At 49.0% G+C, this 16,464-nt stretch overlaps 1 protein-coding gene across 1 annotated transcript in view; it reads right to left on the bottom strand.

Moving 5' to 3' along the window:
• PAQR4 (progestin and adipoQ receptor family member 4) overlaps positions 1–13,233 on the bottom strand; it is a 143,841-nt gene extending 130,608 nt beyond the window's left edge. Inside the window, exon 1 of the mRNA XM_086931707.1 lies at positions 8,478–13,233. Coding sequence (XP_086787833.1) covers positions 8,478–8,925 — 448 coding nt within the window. The 5' untranslated portion in view covers positions 8,926–13,233. The remainder of the gene's footprint in view (positions 1–8,477) is intronic.
• Positions 13,234–16,464: the final 3,231 nt, after the last annotated feature.

A 16,464-nucleotide genomic window follows, 5' to 3' on the forward strand; every position in this document is an offset into this window, starting at 1 on the left:
CGTTCTTCTTGTTTCGGTGTGGATCCACTTGTAGATCCTGCGGAGCATGCCGAGGGTGTAGTAGCAGGAGGAGGAGACGGCATTGACCTGTTTAGACATGGAGAGGGAGGAGTCGAGGATGAATCCTAGGTTGCGTGCATGGTCGGTGGGTGTCGGTGCTGTTCCCAGTGTGGTCGGTCACCAGGGGTCGTCCCAGGCTGAGGGGGTGGGTCCGAGGATGAGTACCTCCGTCTTGTCCGAATTCAGCTTCAGACGGCTGTTCCTCATCCAGTCAGCAACAGCCTTCATTCCCTCGTGGCGGCTGGTTTTGGCGGTGTGCGGGTCCTTGGTGAGGGAGAGGATGAGCTGGGTGTCAGCGTTTGAGATTATGGTGGTCGTGTTGGCGGGCCACTTGTGCAAGGGGGCCATGTAGACGTTGAACAGCGTCTGACTGAGGGATGAGCCCTATGGGACGCCGCAGATGATGTCGGTGGCCTCGGATCGGAAGGGCAGGAGGCGGAGTCTCTGGGTTCTGCCGGAGAGTAAGGATGTGGTCCAGTCAAGGGCCTTCTCTTTGATTCCAGCTTCTAGGAGGCGTGTCTTTAGAGTGCAATGGCAGACCGTGTCGAAGGCAGCTGACTGGTCCAGGAGGATGAGGGCTGATGTTTCGCTGTTGGTGAGTTGGCGACTGATGTCGTCTGTGGCGGCGATGAGGGCTGTCTCGTGCTATGGTTTAGTCTAAACACGGACTGGGACGGGTCCAAGATGTTGTTGTCTTCCAGGTGCAGGGCCAGTTGCATGTTGACGATTTTCTCGATGACCTTCACCAGGAGCAGGGAGATGGGCCGGAAATTCTTGAGGGCCTTGGGGTCCGCCTTGGGCTTCTTCAGGAGGGTGTTGATTTTGGCATGTTTCCAGCTTTCCGGGAATGTCGCTGTTTCGAAGGAGATGTTGATGACCTTCCGTAGTTGGGGTGCAATGGCAGCATTTGCTTTGTTGAATACGTGGTGTGGGCATGGGTCTGACGGAGATCCTGAGTGGATGGAGTTCATGACCTTGCGTGTCTCGTCGTCGTTGACGTTGGACCAGGAGGTCAGGCAGTTGGCGCTGGTGGTGTTCACAGTGGAGGTGGGGGTCTGGCGTAGTCGGGGCGGTCATGGTGTTGAAGCGGTCATGGATGTCAGCGATCTTGCGGTGGAAGAAGATGGCTAGTGAGTTGCACAGTTCTTGTAAGGGCGGTATGTTGTTGGCGCTGGGGTTGGAGAGTTCCTTTACGATGCTGAAGAGCTCTTTGCTGTCGTGTGTGTTGTTATCCAGGCGGTCTTTGAAGGATGATCTCTTGGCTAATCTGATGAGGTGGTGATGTCTGCGGGTGGCGTCCTTGTGGGCTGTGTGGTTGTCCGGAGTGCGTTCATGGAGCCATATCTTCTCCAGTTTCCGGCATGCGCGTTTGGAGGTCTGCAGCTCGTCAGTGTACCAGGTGGCTCTCTTGCTGGCGTGGTTGTCGGAGAGTTTCTTGAGTAGGGCGAGGGTGTTGGCGCAGTCGTCTATCCACTGTCTGAGGTTGCGGGCTGCGGTGTCTGGGTTGGTGGGGGTCGGTGGGTGGGTTTTGGGCGAGGGTGGTGATCAGCTGGTCTTCGGTGACTTTGCTCCAGCAACGGCGAGGTAGCTGTTGGGTGCGGTGGTGCATGGCTGGTTTATTGAAGATGAAAGGGATGCAGCGGTGGTCGGTCCAGTGGAGTTCGGGTGGTGTGGTCGACAGTGACGTGGGTGCCTGTGGAGAAGACGGGGTCTAGCGTGTGGCCAGTGGCGTGGGTGGGTGGGTGCGGTGACAAGTTTTCTGAGGCCGACGAGGTTGTCGATCAGGATGGTGGAGTTGGCGTCGTCGTTCTCGAGGTGGAAATTCAGGTCCCCGAGGAGGATGTAGTCCGTGGAGGCGAGTGCGTGGGTGCTGGCGAGGTCGGCGATGGAGTCGCTGAATTGAGCTCGGGTCCGGGGGGTCTGTAGGTGTGTTTTCCTCTGAGGGTGGTGGTGGGGTCGTTATGGATGCGGAAGTGCAGGTGTTTGGCGGTGTTGAGGGTGTCATCTGCGTGGCTGGCGACCTTGAGGGTGGACTTGTGGACGATGGCTAATCCTCCCCCAATTCCGTTGACGCAATCCCTGCGGGTCATTTTGTAGCCATCCGGGATGGCTATGGTGATGTTGGGCGCAGAGGAGTCATTCCACCAGGTCTCGGTCAGGAAGGCCACGTCTGGGGCAGAGGTGTCGAGCAGATCCCGGGAGCTCGACAGCGTGTTTGATTGTGGAGCGGGTGTTGAGGAGTATGCAGCGGAGATGGTTGGGTCCAGTCCTTGGAGATTTGGTGGTTCTGTCGCAGGTGAAGCTGCAGGTGTGGCAGGGGAAAGGTCTGTGAGTCAGTTTCGGGGCAGCTTGGAAGCAGGTGTGGTTTCGGCCGGCGTGGAGTGCGTAGAGGGTGCTGGCGTCATAGCTGAGTCTGGTGTTGTGGCGTTCGCGGGGTCCAGGGGTTCTGGTGCTGGTCGCGGTCCAGGCACGTACGGGCGCAGACGGGTTTGCCTTAGCGTCCTCCATAAGAGGGGGATAATGAGGGAGGAGCAGCTAGGAGGCGGGAGCAGGGTGTCCAATAGGGTGCGGGCCTCAGGGACGCAGCTGCGGGAGGGAGCAGGGAACGGCGGCAAAACAGGCGAGCGGCAGGGAGCAGGCAGTAGGGGAGGGGGGTGGGAGCAGAGGAGTGGGTGGGGGGAGCGGGGCGGGGTCGCAACGGCGGGAAATGGAAGAGATTACAGGGACAGAGGCAAAGTACAGGGACAGTGAATGATGCACAATACGGTTAAAATACAGGCAACAGTCACGCAGCAATAGGTGTCGGTAGAGGGAGAAAGCGGCAAACACCGGGAAGGAGCAGAGCAGCCTCGAACCCAGGGAAGAGAGGCACAAGGCTCGGGCGAGCCGGCTGACAAGCGGCGCTGCTGGGAAGAGTGCTACCTTTGACCAGAGGTCAAGGAAGCACACGCGCTCCCTGCAGCGGTCGCCTTAAGTAGGGGAGGGGGGCGGGAGCAGAGGAGTGGGAGGCGGGAGGCGGGAGCGGGGCTGAACGGGGGTGGGGTCGCAGCGGTGGGAAATTGAAGAGATTACAGGGACAGAGGCAAAAGTACAGGGACAGTGAATGATGCACAATACGGTTAAAATACAGGCAACAGTCATGCAGCGATAGGTGTCGGTAGGGGGAGAAAGCGGCAAACACTGGAAAGGAGCTCGGCTCTCCCTGTTAATTTGCTGGCTCGCCTGCCTCTAGTCTTTTTCCATTCCAGAACTGATGCCCAAACCTGCTTAGCCAATACAAATTAATTCATAACCACAACACTTTTGGTTACTCTAGAGCAGGGATCTACATGCACACTCACTCTGGCAATGCACTTCGACTGTGACATTGACATATAGCATACACTGTTGTAGTAGTTCAGAAGCAAACATACAGCTACTCCAGTGTACCCCAGTCATGACCTATGGCACCCACAGCCTTTCCGTTACTGACACACACAAACACACACACACACACACACACACATCTCTGCCAATGCACCGTGACAGATTCCACCAGGGGCTACAAGTAGTACTGGGACCCTCAGGCCTCTGCACCTCAATCCTGAACTGCAGAAGCCAGTCTGTGTCAGTGATGGGGCTCGTGTGTGTAGTAGTACCAGCAGTGCACCTCGCTGCCCTCTCGAAAGTCCCACACACGATTGATGAATGCCTGCGAGTGCCCTGCAAATCACGCCAGAGATTCAGAAACGTATTGATACACAGCAGTCATTCACTGCAGCCCCCCTTCTATTGCAGTCCACAATTACATTACTGGAATCCAAGGAGCTGTGACAATGCACCCTGGGGTGCATGGTAAGATTCAGGGGGTGTGGATGTCAAATTTTCAAACTAAAAAACGCAGAGGGCTGCCGGGTGAGATGACCACGGCTCGGGATGGACTGTTCCCATAAGGAGCAGGGTCAGTACAGATTTGCATTAGGTGGGTTTCTGGAGCAGATTTAGTTTAGCAGACAGCATAACTTGTCCACCAAACTCAAGGACAGCCTACCCATTTTGGAGTCTAGCGGACTGCAAGTTTTACATCAACAGAGTAAAATGTACTCAATTGAAGTAAAACTTCCTTTTGAGGCCCGAAGAAGGCGGGGTCATCAGCGGTAAGCCACCCGACCGTCCATCCTATTCAGAGTGGACGGTTGGGTAGCTTTCTTTTTCTTTAACTGTCTGTCATAACCAAGTACATCTTGGCGATGAGGTATAGTAACAAAAGCAAACAAAGTTTGGCAAACCCCATACATCACACCTATGGAAAAGCTTTTGGCATTAGCAAATGGATTTCAGTAGATAACAGGTTGGGAGTGTAACGGAGCTATTTAAAAAAGTGGTACGAAGCAACCAGCTTCGATGCATTCTACTATTTGCAGTCCTGTTTGTCCAATTATAAAATCAGGATTCTCAATCCCAGAGTGCAAATAATAAATATGGACTGTACAAGCCAATCGCACAAGGAACTGGGAAATGAGGGATTTTTAACTGTGAAACTGCAGGTCACAGAAAGCAGTCAAATGTTAGCTAACAAACCAGTGTGGTGTTTTCAAAAAACATGGGAGCTTTGCAGCTAAACCCCGAGGGTTTTCTTCTTAGCTAGTTTAGAGCTGGTTGTGTCTATTTTGCCAGTTCTTTCGTTAAAATGCGGAACGTCAGCACTATACAATTTGTATTTGCCTCGGTCTCACCTAGTCAAGTGTGAAAGCTGTTTACATGAGGCAAGAACATAATAAAACCTGTCTGCTAATATGTTGAAGTGAAACTAGTAAACAGATTGGGTGCTACATTAAAACCACTTCAGGCAGCTACCTTGGGGATCCACTACACATGACCACAAGACAAAGACAAATTTAGAACAAAGGTCTTTAAAAAAAATAAAAAAATACCCTGTCCTAGGGAAGAGGGTGCACCGAAAAAATGAAAATGTCATTTTGCTTTGGACTTTGTAAACCCTTCACTGGTTAAGTCAGAAATTATTTATGTACCACAGCATTTTACTTTTCATCTCTCCTGTCTGCCAGACCTCGAGCTGCAGCGATTTAATGCTGTCTTATGGTGCTGTAAACCCCTGTACAAAAAAGTAGCATTTCTGGTCAATGACCCCCTATCGGATATCCAAGCGGTAACTGAAAGTTAAGTTGCAAAGGGCTAATGCAATAAAATATTACCCAAATCACAGCGCGAGCAGCGGATGGTCGCAGGAGAGACACGAATTACTCTAATCTGTGCTTGGTGCATGCACCACCAAAAGAAAGGGAAGTGGCACATGGCAAGCACTGCCAAATTAGAAGGCATCAAAGAAGTGTGACAACACAGCAACTGAATGGTAACCAAGCGGCCGGTTCCACCCCCATTATTGAACACAAGAGTCTTGCCAGCGAGAATGCATGCCCTAGCACAAGCGAGACCTAAAAATGAACACCAGGCCGTGGGAGAAATGTCTGGTGGTGTGTATGGGTCATTATTTTTCAAAAACAAAATTAAGCCTTCTATCTAGAGTAGCATTCTCTGTGAGAAATGATGGGCTGGAATGCTACCACAAGACACCGACTGTGATTACAATATTTGCCATCATTTTGTTTCATTAACTTTAACGAGTTTGATTGCCAGTACATGCTTGCAAACCTGAGACTAGTACAGCTTTCCGAACCTACTACTGCCAATATTCGTGAATTCCAACAAGTAGAACATTTGCATCCAATCAAGAATTATTTATACAGGTGCAGATTTGCTACTTTTTATGGTCTGGCTTGACAGCACAGCTTTCATCAGACAATATGTGAGAATCACTAGAGACGGGCTTTGGCTCTGCCCACATGCTGGGAGCCAGTTCATGTTTCGATTGGGCAGTTGTTTGCTTCCAGAAAAAATGTGCTTACCTTCCACGCAGCTGTGATCATTTTGTTTATCCAGCAGCCAAAGCTTGATCTTTCAGGGGCACACACATGATATTGCAATGCTATTAAAGTGTCTCAGATAACGAAATAATTGATGTTGATTTCTCTAGCAGCAACACAGATAGGAGGGCAATAATTAAACTACATAGATTTTTAGATCTTGCTTGACAGTGCAACTGTCACCTTACCTTTTAACCCAGACCGTTATTATTCTACAGTTATTTGCTTCCACGCAAATACATATCTATTGCCATGCTATTTACTTGTAATGCTTCACATTACCATACAACATTCCTTAAAAAGCAGACCTACTGGCATCGCCAATGCTTTTTTGATAAACCGGTCACTATGTATATTTAAGCTGCTGATCCAAAAAAATGAACTCATTAAAACAGCTTAGTGAAATCAAGACAACTACAAAAAAAAACAGACATAGAAGACCGGACTCAGCCCCCCTCGCCCATTGCCATGCCATGTATGCATTTGTTTTGGGGGCTGTCATACACCGTCGCTACACCCCTCACTGACATACTCCCATGTTACTCCAATGCCACGGCCACCTGCACCTTAATGGCATTAAGAGGTAGTTATTTTGGTGACAGGCTTTTAACTAGCTCTGCCAATGTACATTATTAGTGATCCTAACTCTTAAGCCTTTGTGCCCCGCCCGTATTAGGCCTCACGTCAACTCCGCCAATGAATCCCAGATACAGACGCGACCCACTTTGGAAAGTACACCGCAGACCAAACGATCTGCTTTGCACTTTTGGGCAAGAAGCATTCCTGCCTGGAATTGAAGAAAAGCGCATTTCTGTCTGATAAAATCGATTTGCGGGATTCAGAGCCTAGTTTCTACCCTTTATGTAGCAAGTAAACCGTATCGCCGTCCTTAAAAAAAAAAAAAAAACACTGGACAGAAAAAAAAATTGTTCGTCCCTCAAAGTAACGTTCTACACATTAAAGACTCTGGGCCACAATAAAAGTGCACTCTCAAGCTAAGACATCCAAATCCTTAAAAACAGCAGATGTATTAAAAAAATCACCACACAGCTGTCCATAAAGGGCAACGCTGGCGTTTCATCCATTTAAACCATCATTAACTTATTGATCTGCTGAAACTAACATTTAGAAGTTGAACACAATCCTCGACAAATCGAGTCAGGCACTGTAAGAAATGTTACCTGAATACCTGTCTCTGCTAATAAATTATAGCGTTTAGGTGTAGCGCTCACACCCCGCCATAAACGTAACTGAATTTGCTTAACTGCTTTCAATTTAGCAAGTTTCATTCACGCTAGGTGTCCTGCACAAGCATCAGTACAACAATCTCGTTTGCTCTTACTGTATCCAAAAAGGTCAGACTGTTTGACTGGCGACTTCGCCAGCTAAAACAACATGCACAAAAGCCCGAATGAGTAATGCTACACAGAAGTTAAACGCATACCATGCCTGAACAGGACACCCGTAGGCAGAAATTCCACACTTGAAATACACTTGACAAGGCTCAGGGCCTCAAAACAGGTTCCGTGTACGATCTTGCTGCAGTAATAGCAAACTACTAAAACTTCAAATCCGAACTACTTTCTCCTTCTAAAAGAGCCGGGTTCTTAACTTCGGAGTGACTGCCAGACTCTGGGTGTAGTTATTCGCCTTTCACCATCTCCCTCTCAAACATGATGGCCCAACCCCTGGAACTCGTTTACCCAACCCTAAAACGGCACACGTGGAGAATTGATAGTGGCTGCAAGGTGTGGGGTGACTAATCTACCACGTTTGGAATCAGATCGGGGGTCAACCCACAGCATCCTCATTTCACACACGTTCAGTGCTCCCGGACAAATCATCCTGCCCCAGTTCTGCTAGAAGCACTCCATTCAATCGCAGTCTCTCTCGTGGAAGCAGCAATTTGGAGGGGGGGTATTTACGTTTCAGTTTTACTTGCTGAGCTGCACATTATCGCAGTAACACCCTACACCCCAGATTTTTAGGATGGCTTTCGCAATAGGCGAATCCAGCTTAAAGGACAGAAGTTTACGTCTGACCACCAGCCGCAGGTAAAGGGCTAAAGTGCCATCCTGGCACAGGAATAGAGCAACGGGAAGCTGTTCTGCACAACTGCACTTGATCAAAATCGTCATTTAGGATACTTCTGACGCTTACCTACTGTTCCTAATATGCAAGCCAGGTCTAAGTGTCTGAACTCGTCCTGATAGGAATACATGGCGTTACTTTTGTTTCTATGCACCCCGCAAGGGGTGCTGTGGTTGCCCAACACATTGAGGTCAGATGCGTGGCACTGCTTGTGTTTCTATGCCCCCCCCCACCCCCCCATGCACCCTCAGAGGGTCCTCACAATAGGTGTAGATGTTGCCCAGACTTCACCATGAGTGTAGATGTTGCCCAGCTCGTTGCACTCAGATGTGTGGCACAACGTTACCCCACTTGTGTTTCAATGCCCTCCCCAACACGCGCGCTCAGCGCCAGCGTCCTCACCATGGCTGTAGATGTTGCCCAGCTCGTTGTGAAGGTAGAAGAGGCTCCGCACGCACTCGCCGCCGCTCGCTTCCGGCCGGTATCCGGTCAGCACAAACTTGTTGAACTGCAGGTGCGGGGGACAGCTCGCCCAGTCCAGCAGCCTTGGTCCAGCCAGGAAGGCCATGCGCGCCCGGGACACATGGGATGCTGCTCTCCCCGGCTCCTGAGCCCGAGGGTCCCGCACAGGGCGCTCGCGGAGGCGCAAGGCGCCTTCGCCATGGGCCGGGCGCTGAGAAGTCTCAGCCAGCAGAGAGCAGCGCTCCGTGATGGGCACGGCCGGAGAGCGGACAAACCCGTTGGCAGCCGTGGTGATGCTGTTGAAGCCGGCACGGAGTGCGCAGCAGTCGCAGGGAAGTGCCGGGGCCCGGCGGGTGCACTCGCAGCAATCACCTGAGTAGCCTACCATGGGCAGGGCGGAGGTGCAGGTCCCCTGCAGGAGGACCCTCCCACCAGAGCGCCCGGGGAGGAGGCGGGCGTCCTCTTAGCTCCTTAGTGACCGGAGGTCAGCCTCTGAGACGCATGCCGGGGGCGCAGGCGGACACGTCTCTCAAGTTCAACTGGCACAAAGTCTCTTAGGGCCAATGAGCTGCAAGCCCCCTGCCCAGACAGCTCACGCCGGCCATGCCTCTGGGCCACAGGAAAGGCGAAGATCCCACGGCGTGTGACTGGGGTCAGGCGATGTCCGACTCCTCTGCAAGTAACCACCCCGGGACTGTCGGCGGCAGGTGCAAGAGAACGGGAGAGGAGGCGGTGCTTCCAAACGTTGTGCTGGCCAAGCGTTCAATTCAATGCCAACAAGACCACGAGTCTTTAAAGATCACTGGATGATTCGCTTTCCAAGTGGACAACAATTCCCAACACTAAGCACTAGCAAATGCTACCCCATGGAAAGGGCGGCAGAGGTGCCCGATGGGCTACTCAATGTCCAGAGAGCCTCATGTATTCAAAGTTGGCAGCAGGTGTCAGTCGTTCGAGGGTCGGCACTGGTAGAAACTACTGGTTATCTGAGCAGAGCAGGCAAGTGATGGGCATCCAAGGAGCTTCTTGGGGCACAAATTTCGATATATGGTGGAGGACAAGTCTCAACACTAGTAGTGGGCGACAAGCAGTCAAAGTGTAACCCTTTAAGTATGCAAAACATCAGTGACAATTGAGAAGAAGCACTGAAGCGAGGGTTCTGTCAAACATGGCACTAGGTACAATTCTTTGCAAGCCTGCTCAGAATTCGCTGTTCACTGGCACAAGCAGACGTGAGGGTGGCAGTAGTTTGTGGACGCAGAGGCTGCCAAAAGTCAACTAAAAAGCACCAAATATCAGGCAAGGCAAGAGAAAGGCTTTCTGGACTAACACTGTTCAGCGCCTGGCAAGGTCTCTCCTGAGGTCCTGATTATATGTACACAATTCCCAATAATTTAAAACATCCTCTCGAGGGGCAGAATACAAAATTTGGACATCAGATACGGAGCGGAGAAAGGAATTTCACATGTCAGGCATACAGTAATAATTCTACCAATGTCAAACTTGGACAAGGGCCTCCACAAAGGTCAGAAGTTTGTTAAGGATCCTCCTAAAGTTTGGTATCCAGCTACAAATTCTGAGTGTTAGGCCTAGGGTCAGAGGTGCTAAATTCAGGCACTGGTTTACTAATCCGTCAAATGCTGTGCAAGTTTAAGGGGTTTACCACTGACTGACGCAGGGTAAAGACTTTCCTAATGTCAGGGGTGGGAGTAGGGGCTTTCTAAATGCCAAGAAGGTTTAAGGACTCTCCAAATATAGGTTTACAGACATTAACTATTCCAATAAGAAGCTCTCTAAATGTCAGGTAGACGCCAAGAAACATCAGGCTTAGGCACATGGTAATTGCATTTCAAACGCCACGCATGAAAAGTGGGTAGACACTCCAAATGCCAGCCATGGGTAAAGTGAGAGCTCTCTTTGTGAATGTCAAGCTAAGACTTGAGGAGACAAACCTCAATGCCAGTTGCGAAAAAGGAAATATATATCCCAATCCCTTGCATAGGCCCAGGATGCTGTCCAGGTGTTGACAAAAGAAACAGTTGTCCCAGAGGCAGAGTAACACCACTACGTGATAGGAGCTGGCACGCACCTCTCTCAATGTCACACCTAAAAAGAGCTAAAAGTTGGCTTTAAAGCAGGATAATTACTTTCTAATGTCAACCCTAGGCACATAATCGCTATGACCATAAGCTGGGGAACGGAACAAACACAGAACAAGTGCCAGCTTTGATAAAGCACCAATGTTCAGAATAGCTGACATGGGGTACTGGCTGAAGGTTGATTGTGGTGTCCAGGTGAAGAAATCACAAACACTAGACATACCATAGTCAATGTTCAGTATCAAAGGTGGAAAAAACTACAATAACAGTACAGAGCAACAGTTGTCAGGCAAGGAAAGGTTGTGTAGAAGACACGAGTACAGCAAAAGGACATCTCAACGAGTAACGAGAGTCCGATGTAGGAAGAGGTTCTCCGAAAGTGGGCACAGACATAAAATGAATCATCAAGCAGCCAGAGACTGGGCATATAAAAGGTGGGTGTACGCACATGTCCTAACCACTTTTCCTCTTAGAGGAAGAACAACTGTACCACAAGGGCTTGTCTCAGGAGTGTGATTCTAACTGCTTGTCATGAGTTGAGAAGACCATTTATAAGTGCTTGCTGAAGGACAGTAGCTCTAGCACAACTTGTAGGGGCAAGATTTTGTCTCCAACAATGATTAAGGCTATCAAGGGACAGTCCTTAACACTTGCGCTCACCGTGAGTCAAGAGAGAAGAGTGAATGATGCAGTAGCTCTAAGAATACACACCCCATACAAGAAATGGCAGCTCTACTAAAGCTCTGTGTGCCAAGGAAAGCGGATCTACCAGTGCTTGTAACAAGAAGAATATTTTTTCGGTCAGTGAGTCGGGTGGTGAATGGTGCTCAGAGTGGTTTATGGAAAATAAGGGTCTGTTTAAGAAAATAAGGAATTGTTATGAACCAAAGTTGATTTTATCAATGCTGGTCAACAAAAAAAAAGTTTCTTCTGGAGCTTCTATGGATGTGCAAAAGCAGCTCTATTGCGCTCTTTTCTATATTTTGTCTTAGTTAGTGCTCGTCATGCACCACTATTGGTGTTTTAGTCACATAGATAGTCCTCAAAAAATTTGTGTCAGATGGAGGTTTTGAAATACTACCAGCTGGATGGAGGATCTACTAGTATCTTACTGTTGGAGAGAAAGTTCTTATTGCAAGGGAAGAGTGGCTAGTCTTGCAATAGTGAAGGAAGTCAATTGCTTGTTTGGAGAAAATATCTTTCTGCCATATTCTGTTGTGAGATGCCTTTGCATCAATAATAGTCTTCTATGGATGGCACTTCCACCAGCGGTGTTCTGTACACAGCATCTCTAACTCTGCTTGTCATTGATGGAAAAGTGATGGCAATATTCGTGGTTAGATGGCGGATTGGCTATTTTTTGTAGGAAAGTAGGTTTACCAATTTTCACTGTGTTCTAGCGTCTCAAACAGCAATTGTCATGGAATTATATCTATACTACTCCACAGTGTGAGATCGTACCTCTATTTGTTGTCAAAGGGAACGACATTCTACAAGTGCTTCACAGGATGTCAACTTTCAATGCTAGTCGTGAGCCCGAGTTTAATAGGTCTCTGGCACAAAAACCTCAGACTTGGCAAAAATCGGATGGGAACTTCCTCAGCAGGGACAAGGCTCCAAACGCCTGTGAACAACTATTGGGATGAATCAACTGCTCCTGAAATGGGCGTTATAAACTGTTAGACTGCAATCAGGTCCACGTTCAATACAGCGCACCCTCTTAGATAAGTCTGATGCCCGTAGATACTTGAGTACTCCCCTTGGGTGGGCACTTGAGGCTCAAGGCCTTGCCTCAAGTGGTGTTCGATACCAAGAGATTCCACGCTGATGGTCGTGCAATACCAACGTGCCGTCTTCGATCACCGATTAATACATATTAAGGATTGAACCAAAGCAGGCATGCAGTGCTAACTTAGTCTGGCAGGCGATCTGTTCTCCAAGGGTTCACGACCGGTTTGTGATCCCAGTCTTCAAGGTATTCCATGCTCCTAAAAATTTCCAGGACATGAGAGGATGTGTCCTCAAAGGTTAGAAGCAGCTTGTGATCCTATGGCATTCCGAGGACCCACTGTCTCAAGGATAGCTTGCTGGACACCAGCAATCTGCATGGTGTTCTATGGCGTCTGCCTTCCAAAATGAGTGTGCATCCGGAGCCGGTACCAGGCGCTCCCAGACAGAGGGCGGCCTCACCTCCCGGTACCGGCCCCGGTGGGTCGCCTTATACCCTTCGCTCTACGTCAGGCTCAGTGTCCTCCTTGCTCTGTGTCCCTCAGGCCGCCGGCCTGACACCTCCGGCTCCCTCTTCGGCCCCAGGCTCTGGCTCTCCGGCTGGACCCGGCGGCCCACCGGCAACGCCGGCCCTGGGGGCCGGTGGTGGACCCGGCGCCGGTGGCTCAGCTCCTGCAGACCCCTCGCCGGCTCCACCGCGGTCCTGCTCCAGCTCCCCGGGCCGGAGACGGCTGGGAAAGGGAAAGCTGCAGTCGCCCCCTCGTGCCTTCAACCGCAGCACCCACCGCCTCCTCTCTTCGGATACCTCCTGCCCGCCCCCGGCGCGCGCTCCCACAGCAGGAGCAGCAGCATCTTCCTCACAGAGCGCGCGCTGGCCCCAGACTCTCCAGGAAGCGCGCGCCCGAGCGCTCGCGGCGTGAAACGCTCACTGGCTCTAGTCAAAAGTGCGCGCCCAGGCCGTTCTCCAGAGGAAGCGTGCGTGGAACGGGCGCGACAGACTGTCGTTAGGAAGGCACGCGCCGGAATTCCCCTAGGGTTCGTGCATTCGTTTTTAACGGATTTGACGGGCGCGAGAGTCGAGGCTCACCTCCTGTGTGGAGCGAGAGCGAGCGCCAACATGTATGAATCCTGACGAGAAACCGAGTGCGCGCGTCTTGGTCTGCTCCACTATCCTCTGTGCTGGTGAGCTTTTGCAAATTCGCTTTTACTGTCCGATAGCGGATTGGATACTGAAGTCAGCCCTTGCAGGAATGTTCCTACCAGCACCTACATTGCCCACCATTGTATTATAAATTGCATTTATATAGCTTACTACTTCTGACGAGGTGTCAAAGCGCTTTTTCGGCAAGTAGCACGCTTCTCCTGGACCAATAAAGGATTAGTGTTGAATTAGGATAGTGAAATATTAAAGTAATTAAAGGGGTTGTATAGGTTAGTCATTTATTTGGATTCGGAGGTATAGAGGAAGGATAGAAGAGGAAAAAAGGTTTGTATTTATATAGCGCTTGTTGCTCCTGATTGGGTGTTGAAGCGCTTTTTGGGGGGGGGGGGGGGCGGGGCAGTAGCACGCTACTCCGCAAGCCCATAAAGGATTAGTGGTGAATTAGTATGGTGAAATATGAAAGTAATTTGAGTGGTGGATATCAGTTAGTTATTTGGAATGAGAAGGATAGCAGAGGGATAGAAGGGGGAGAAAGGTTTGCATTCATATAGCTCTTGTTACCCTTGAAGGGGTGTTGAAGCGCTTTTTGGGGGGGCAGGGCAGTAGCACGCTACACCGGAATCCCATAAAGGATTAGTGGTGAATTAGTATGGTGAAATATGAAAGTAATTTGAGTGGTGGATATTAGTTAGTTATTTGGAATGAGAAGGATAGCGGAGGGATAGAAGGGGGAGAAAGGTTTGCATTCATATAGCTCTTGTTACCCTTGAAGGGGTGTTGAAGCGCTTTTCTGGCGAGTAGCACGCTACTCTGAAACCCATAAAGGATTAGTGTTGAAAATTAGTATAGTGAAAAATGAAGTCATTTGAGTGGTGGATATGTTATTCAGTTATTTGGATAGAGAAGGGTAGCGGCAGGATAGAAGAGGGAAAGAGGTTTGTATTTATATAGCTCTTGCTACCCCTGATGGGGTTTGAAGCGCTTTTTTTGGTGAGTAGAACGCTACCCTGTAACCCATAAGGATTAGTGTTGAATTAGTATAGTGAAATATGAAAGTAATTTGAGTGGTGGATATGTTAGTCAGTTATTTGGATTGAGAAGGGTTGGGGAGGGGTAGAAAATAGAAAAGGTTTGCATTTATATAGCGCTTGTAACCCTGATGGGTTGTTGAAGCGCTTTATTGGTGAGTAGCACACTACTCCTGAACCCATAAAGGATTAGTGTTGACAATTAGTATAGTGAAATAGGAAAGTAGTTTGAGTGGTGGATGTGTTATTCAGTTGGATAGACAAAAGTAGCAGAAAGATAGGAGGGGTCATACTTAAAATACAGTCACACTCATACACAAATAGTTTAGCATGCACCTAAGGTTATCTGTAACCGCTGGGCAAAGGGTAAGTAAGCATGCTTCAACAAACCTTTTATTTGGTAGGCATTGTTACCCTTTCTGTAATATACGCCCTCTTTTAAAGCACCATTCCTCTAAAGATGATTCTTTCCGCTTTCACTGTATTTGAAAGTCGATTAGTTGAGGGCACAAAACAAAACTTGTCAAAAATGTTCAGACCAATTATACACAGCACAAGGGGGTAGTAGTAGAAAGAACATGACTCAGCATGTGTGACAAGGTGCTTCTTTTGATATTGGTAGCCCCCCACTTTGTGCCTCGAACATGATGTGGTTTTGATGGAAAGTGCACAGGGTCTCTCTTAATCAAGCCCCCTGTTACAGAGCTCCTTCCCTAAAACAGTGCCACAATTGGCAACTTCAGACCCCCCCCTGAAAGTTCCAGGTAAATGGCCCTTGGGACTGAAGAGGGCCTCCTAGGAACCCATCACCAAGGCCATGCAAACTGCCACTGCAGCCTTCATGCCTTGGTGCAGTCAAAAATAACAAAGTCGGCATGGAATACTGCCTGTTTACCATTTCTAAGCAGCACTATCTAAGGCATGGGTAAGTCCTCACTCTAGCAGGCCTTACAAGCCCTAAGGCAGGGTGCACTATATCTTAGGTATGGGCATATCTGTGTGAGCAGATATGCCCCTACAATATTTAAGGGGTCCCCGTGGAAGGGAAATTATTTCTGCACAGACAATAAAAAATAAGTTCTCCTTGTGGTTACTCTGCCTAATGCGAACTTCATGGTTTTATTTAGACGTGCCCAGCAGTAAAATTATTTGAAACAGGCAGCCCACACATTTGAAATTTCCAAAGTGTGGTTTTTCTACCACAGGTATTTGCTTATAGTTTTCTTTATTTAGTTGCCGTGCCCTAGTACTAAAATAAACGCAATCAGAACCCCATTTGATTTAATTGCCCACATGTGATTTAGGGCTCATCTGAGCACTACAAGTACTGCCAATAGGTTCAACCTATGTGAGCGGACACCGTTTTTCCCTGGCTAATGTGCCCCTGATGTATTGTACTAGACAAATTAATTTCACAAGCGTGTTTATGGATTAATTGCGTATACAGCTTCTGGTCCCCTTGTCTAGAGGTCCCACGACCCGGACACCATGGTTTCATTTTGTTTTTACTAAGTCACCTCCTTGGTGCACAGTACTAAGACTGTTTGGTTTCTTATTAATTGATACTCCATCCCCTGACACGGGTTTTCATTTTTTCAGATAGGACGGCCCCTCCTCGTCCCTTTCCCTCCTACAATGGTCCTGATGAAGACCCCGGCAAAGGACTAAACTGATCCTAGAAATAGGGGTCGAAACGTCGACACCTCTTTATCTTGGGACATCCGGCACTTTTCCAGTACTTGATTGATTTGTACACGTGACCGTGGAATGCCCCACTCTTTTTGATAAAATTGCCCAATACTTGCCTTAATTGATGTAGGCTGTTTTGTCTTTTGGAATAATTTGCAATTCCTTGTTGATTGTGTATATGTACAGTTTGTTTAAATCTGTGTACTATCTTTATAACTTTT

This window comes from Lissotriton vulgaris, chromosome 7 (genome assembly GCF_964263255.1).
Source record: "Lissotriton vulgaris chromosome 7, aLisVul1.2, whole genome shotgun sequence".
NCBI classification, from domain to species: Eukaryota; Metazoa; Chordata; class Amphibia; order Caudata; family Salamandridae; genus Lissotriton; species Lissotriton vulgaris.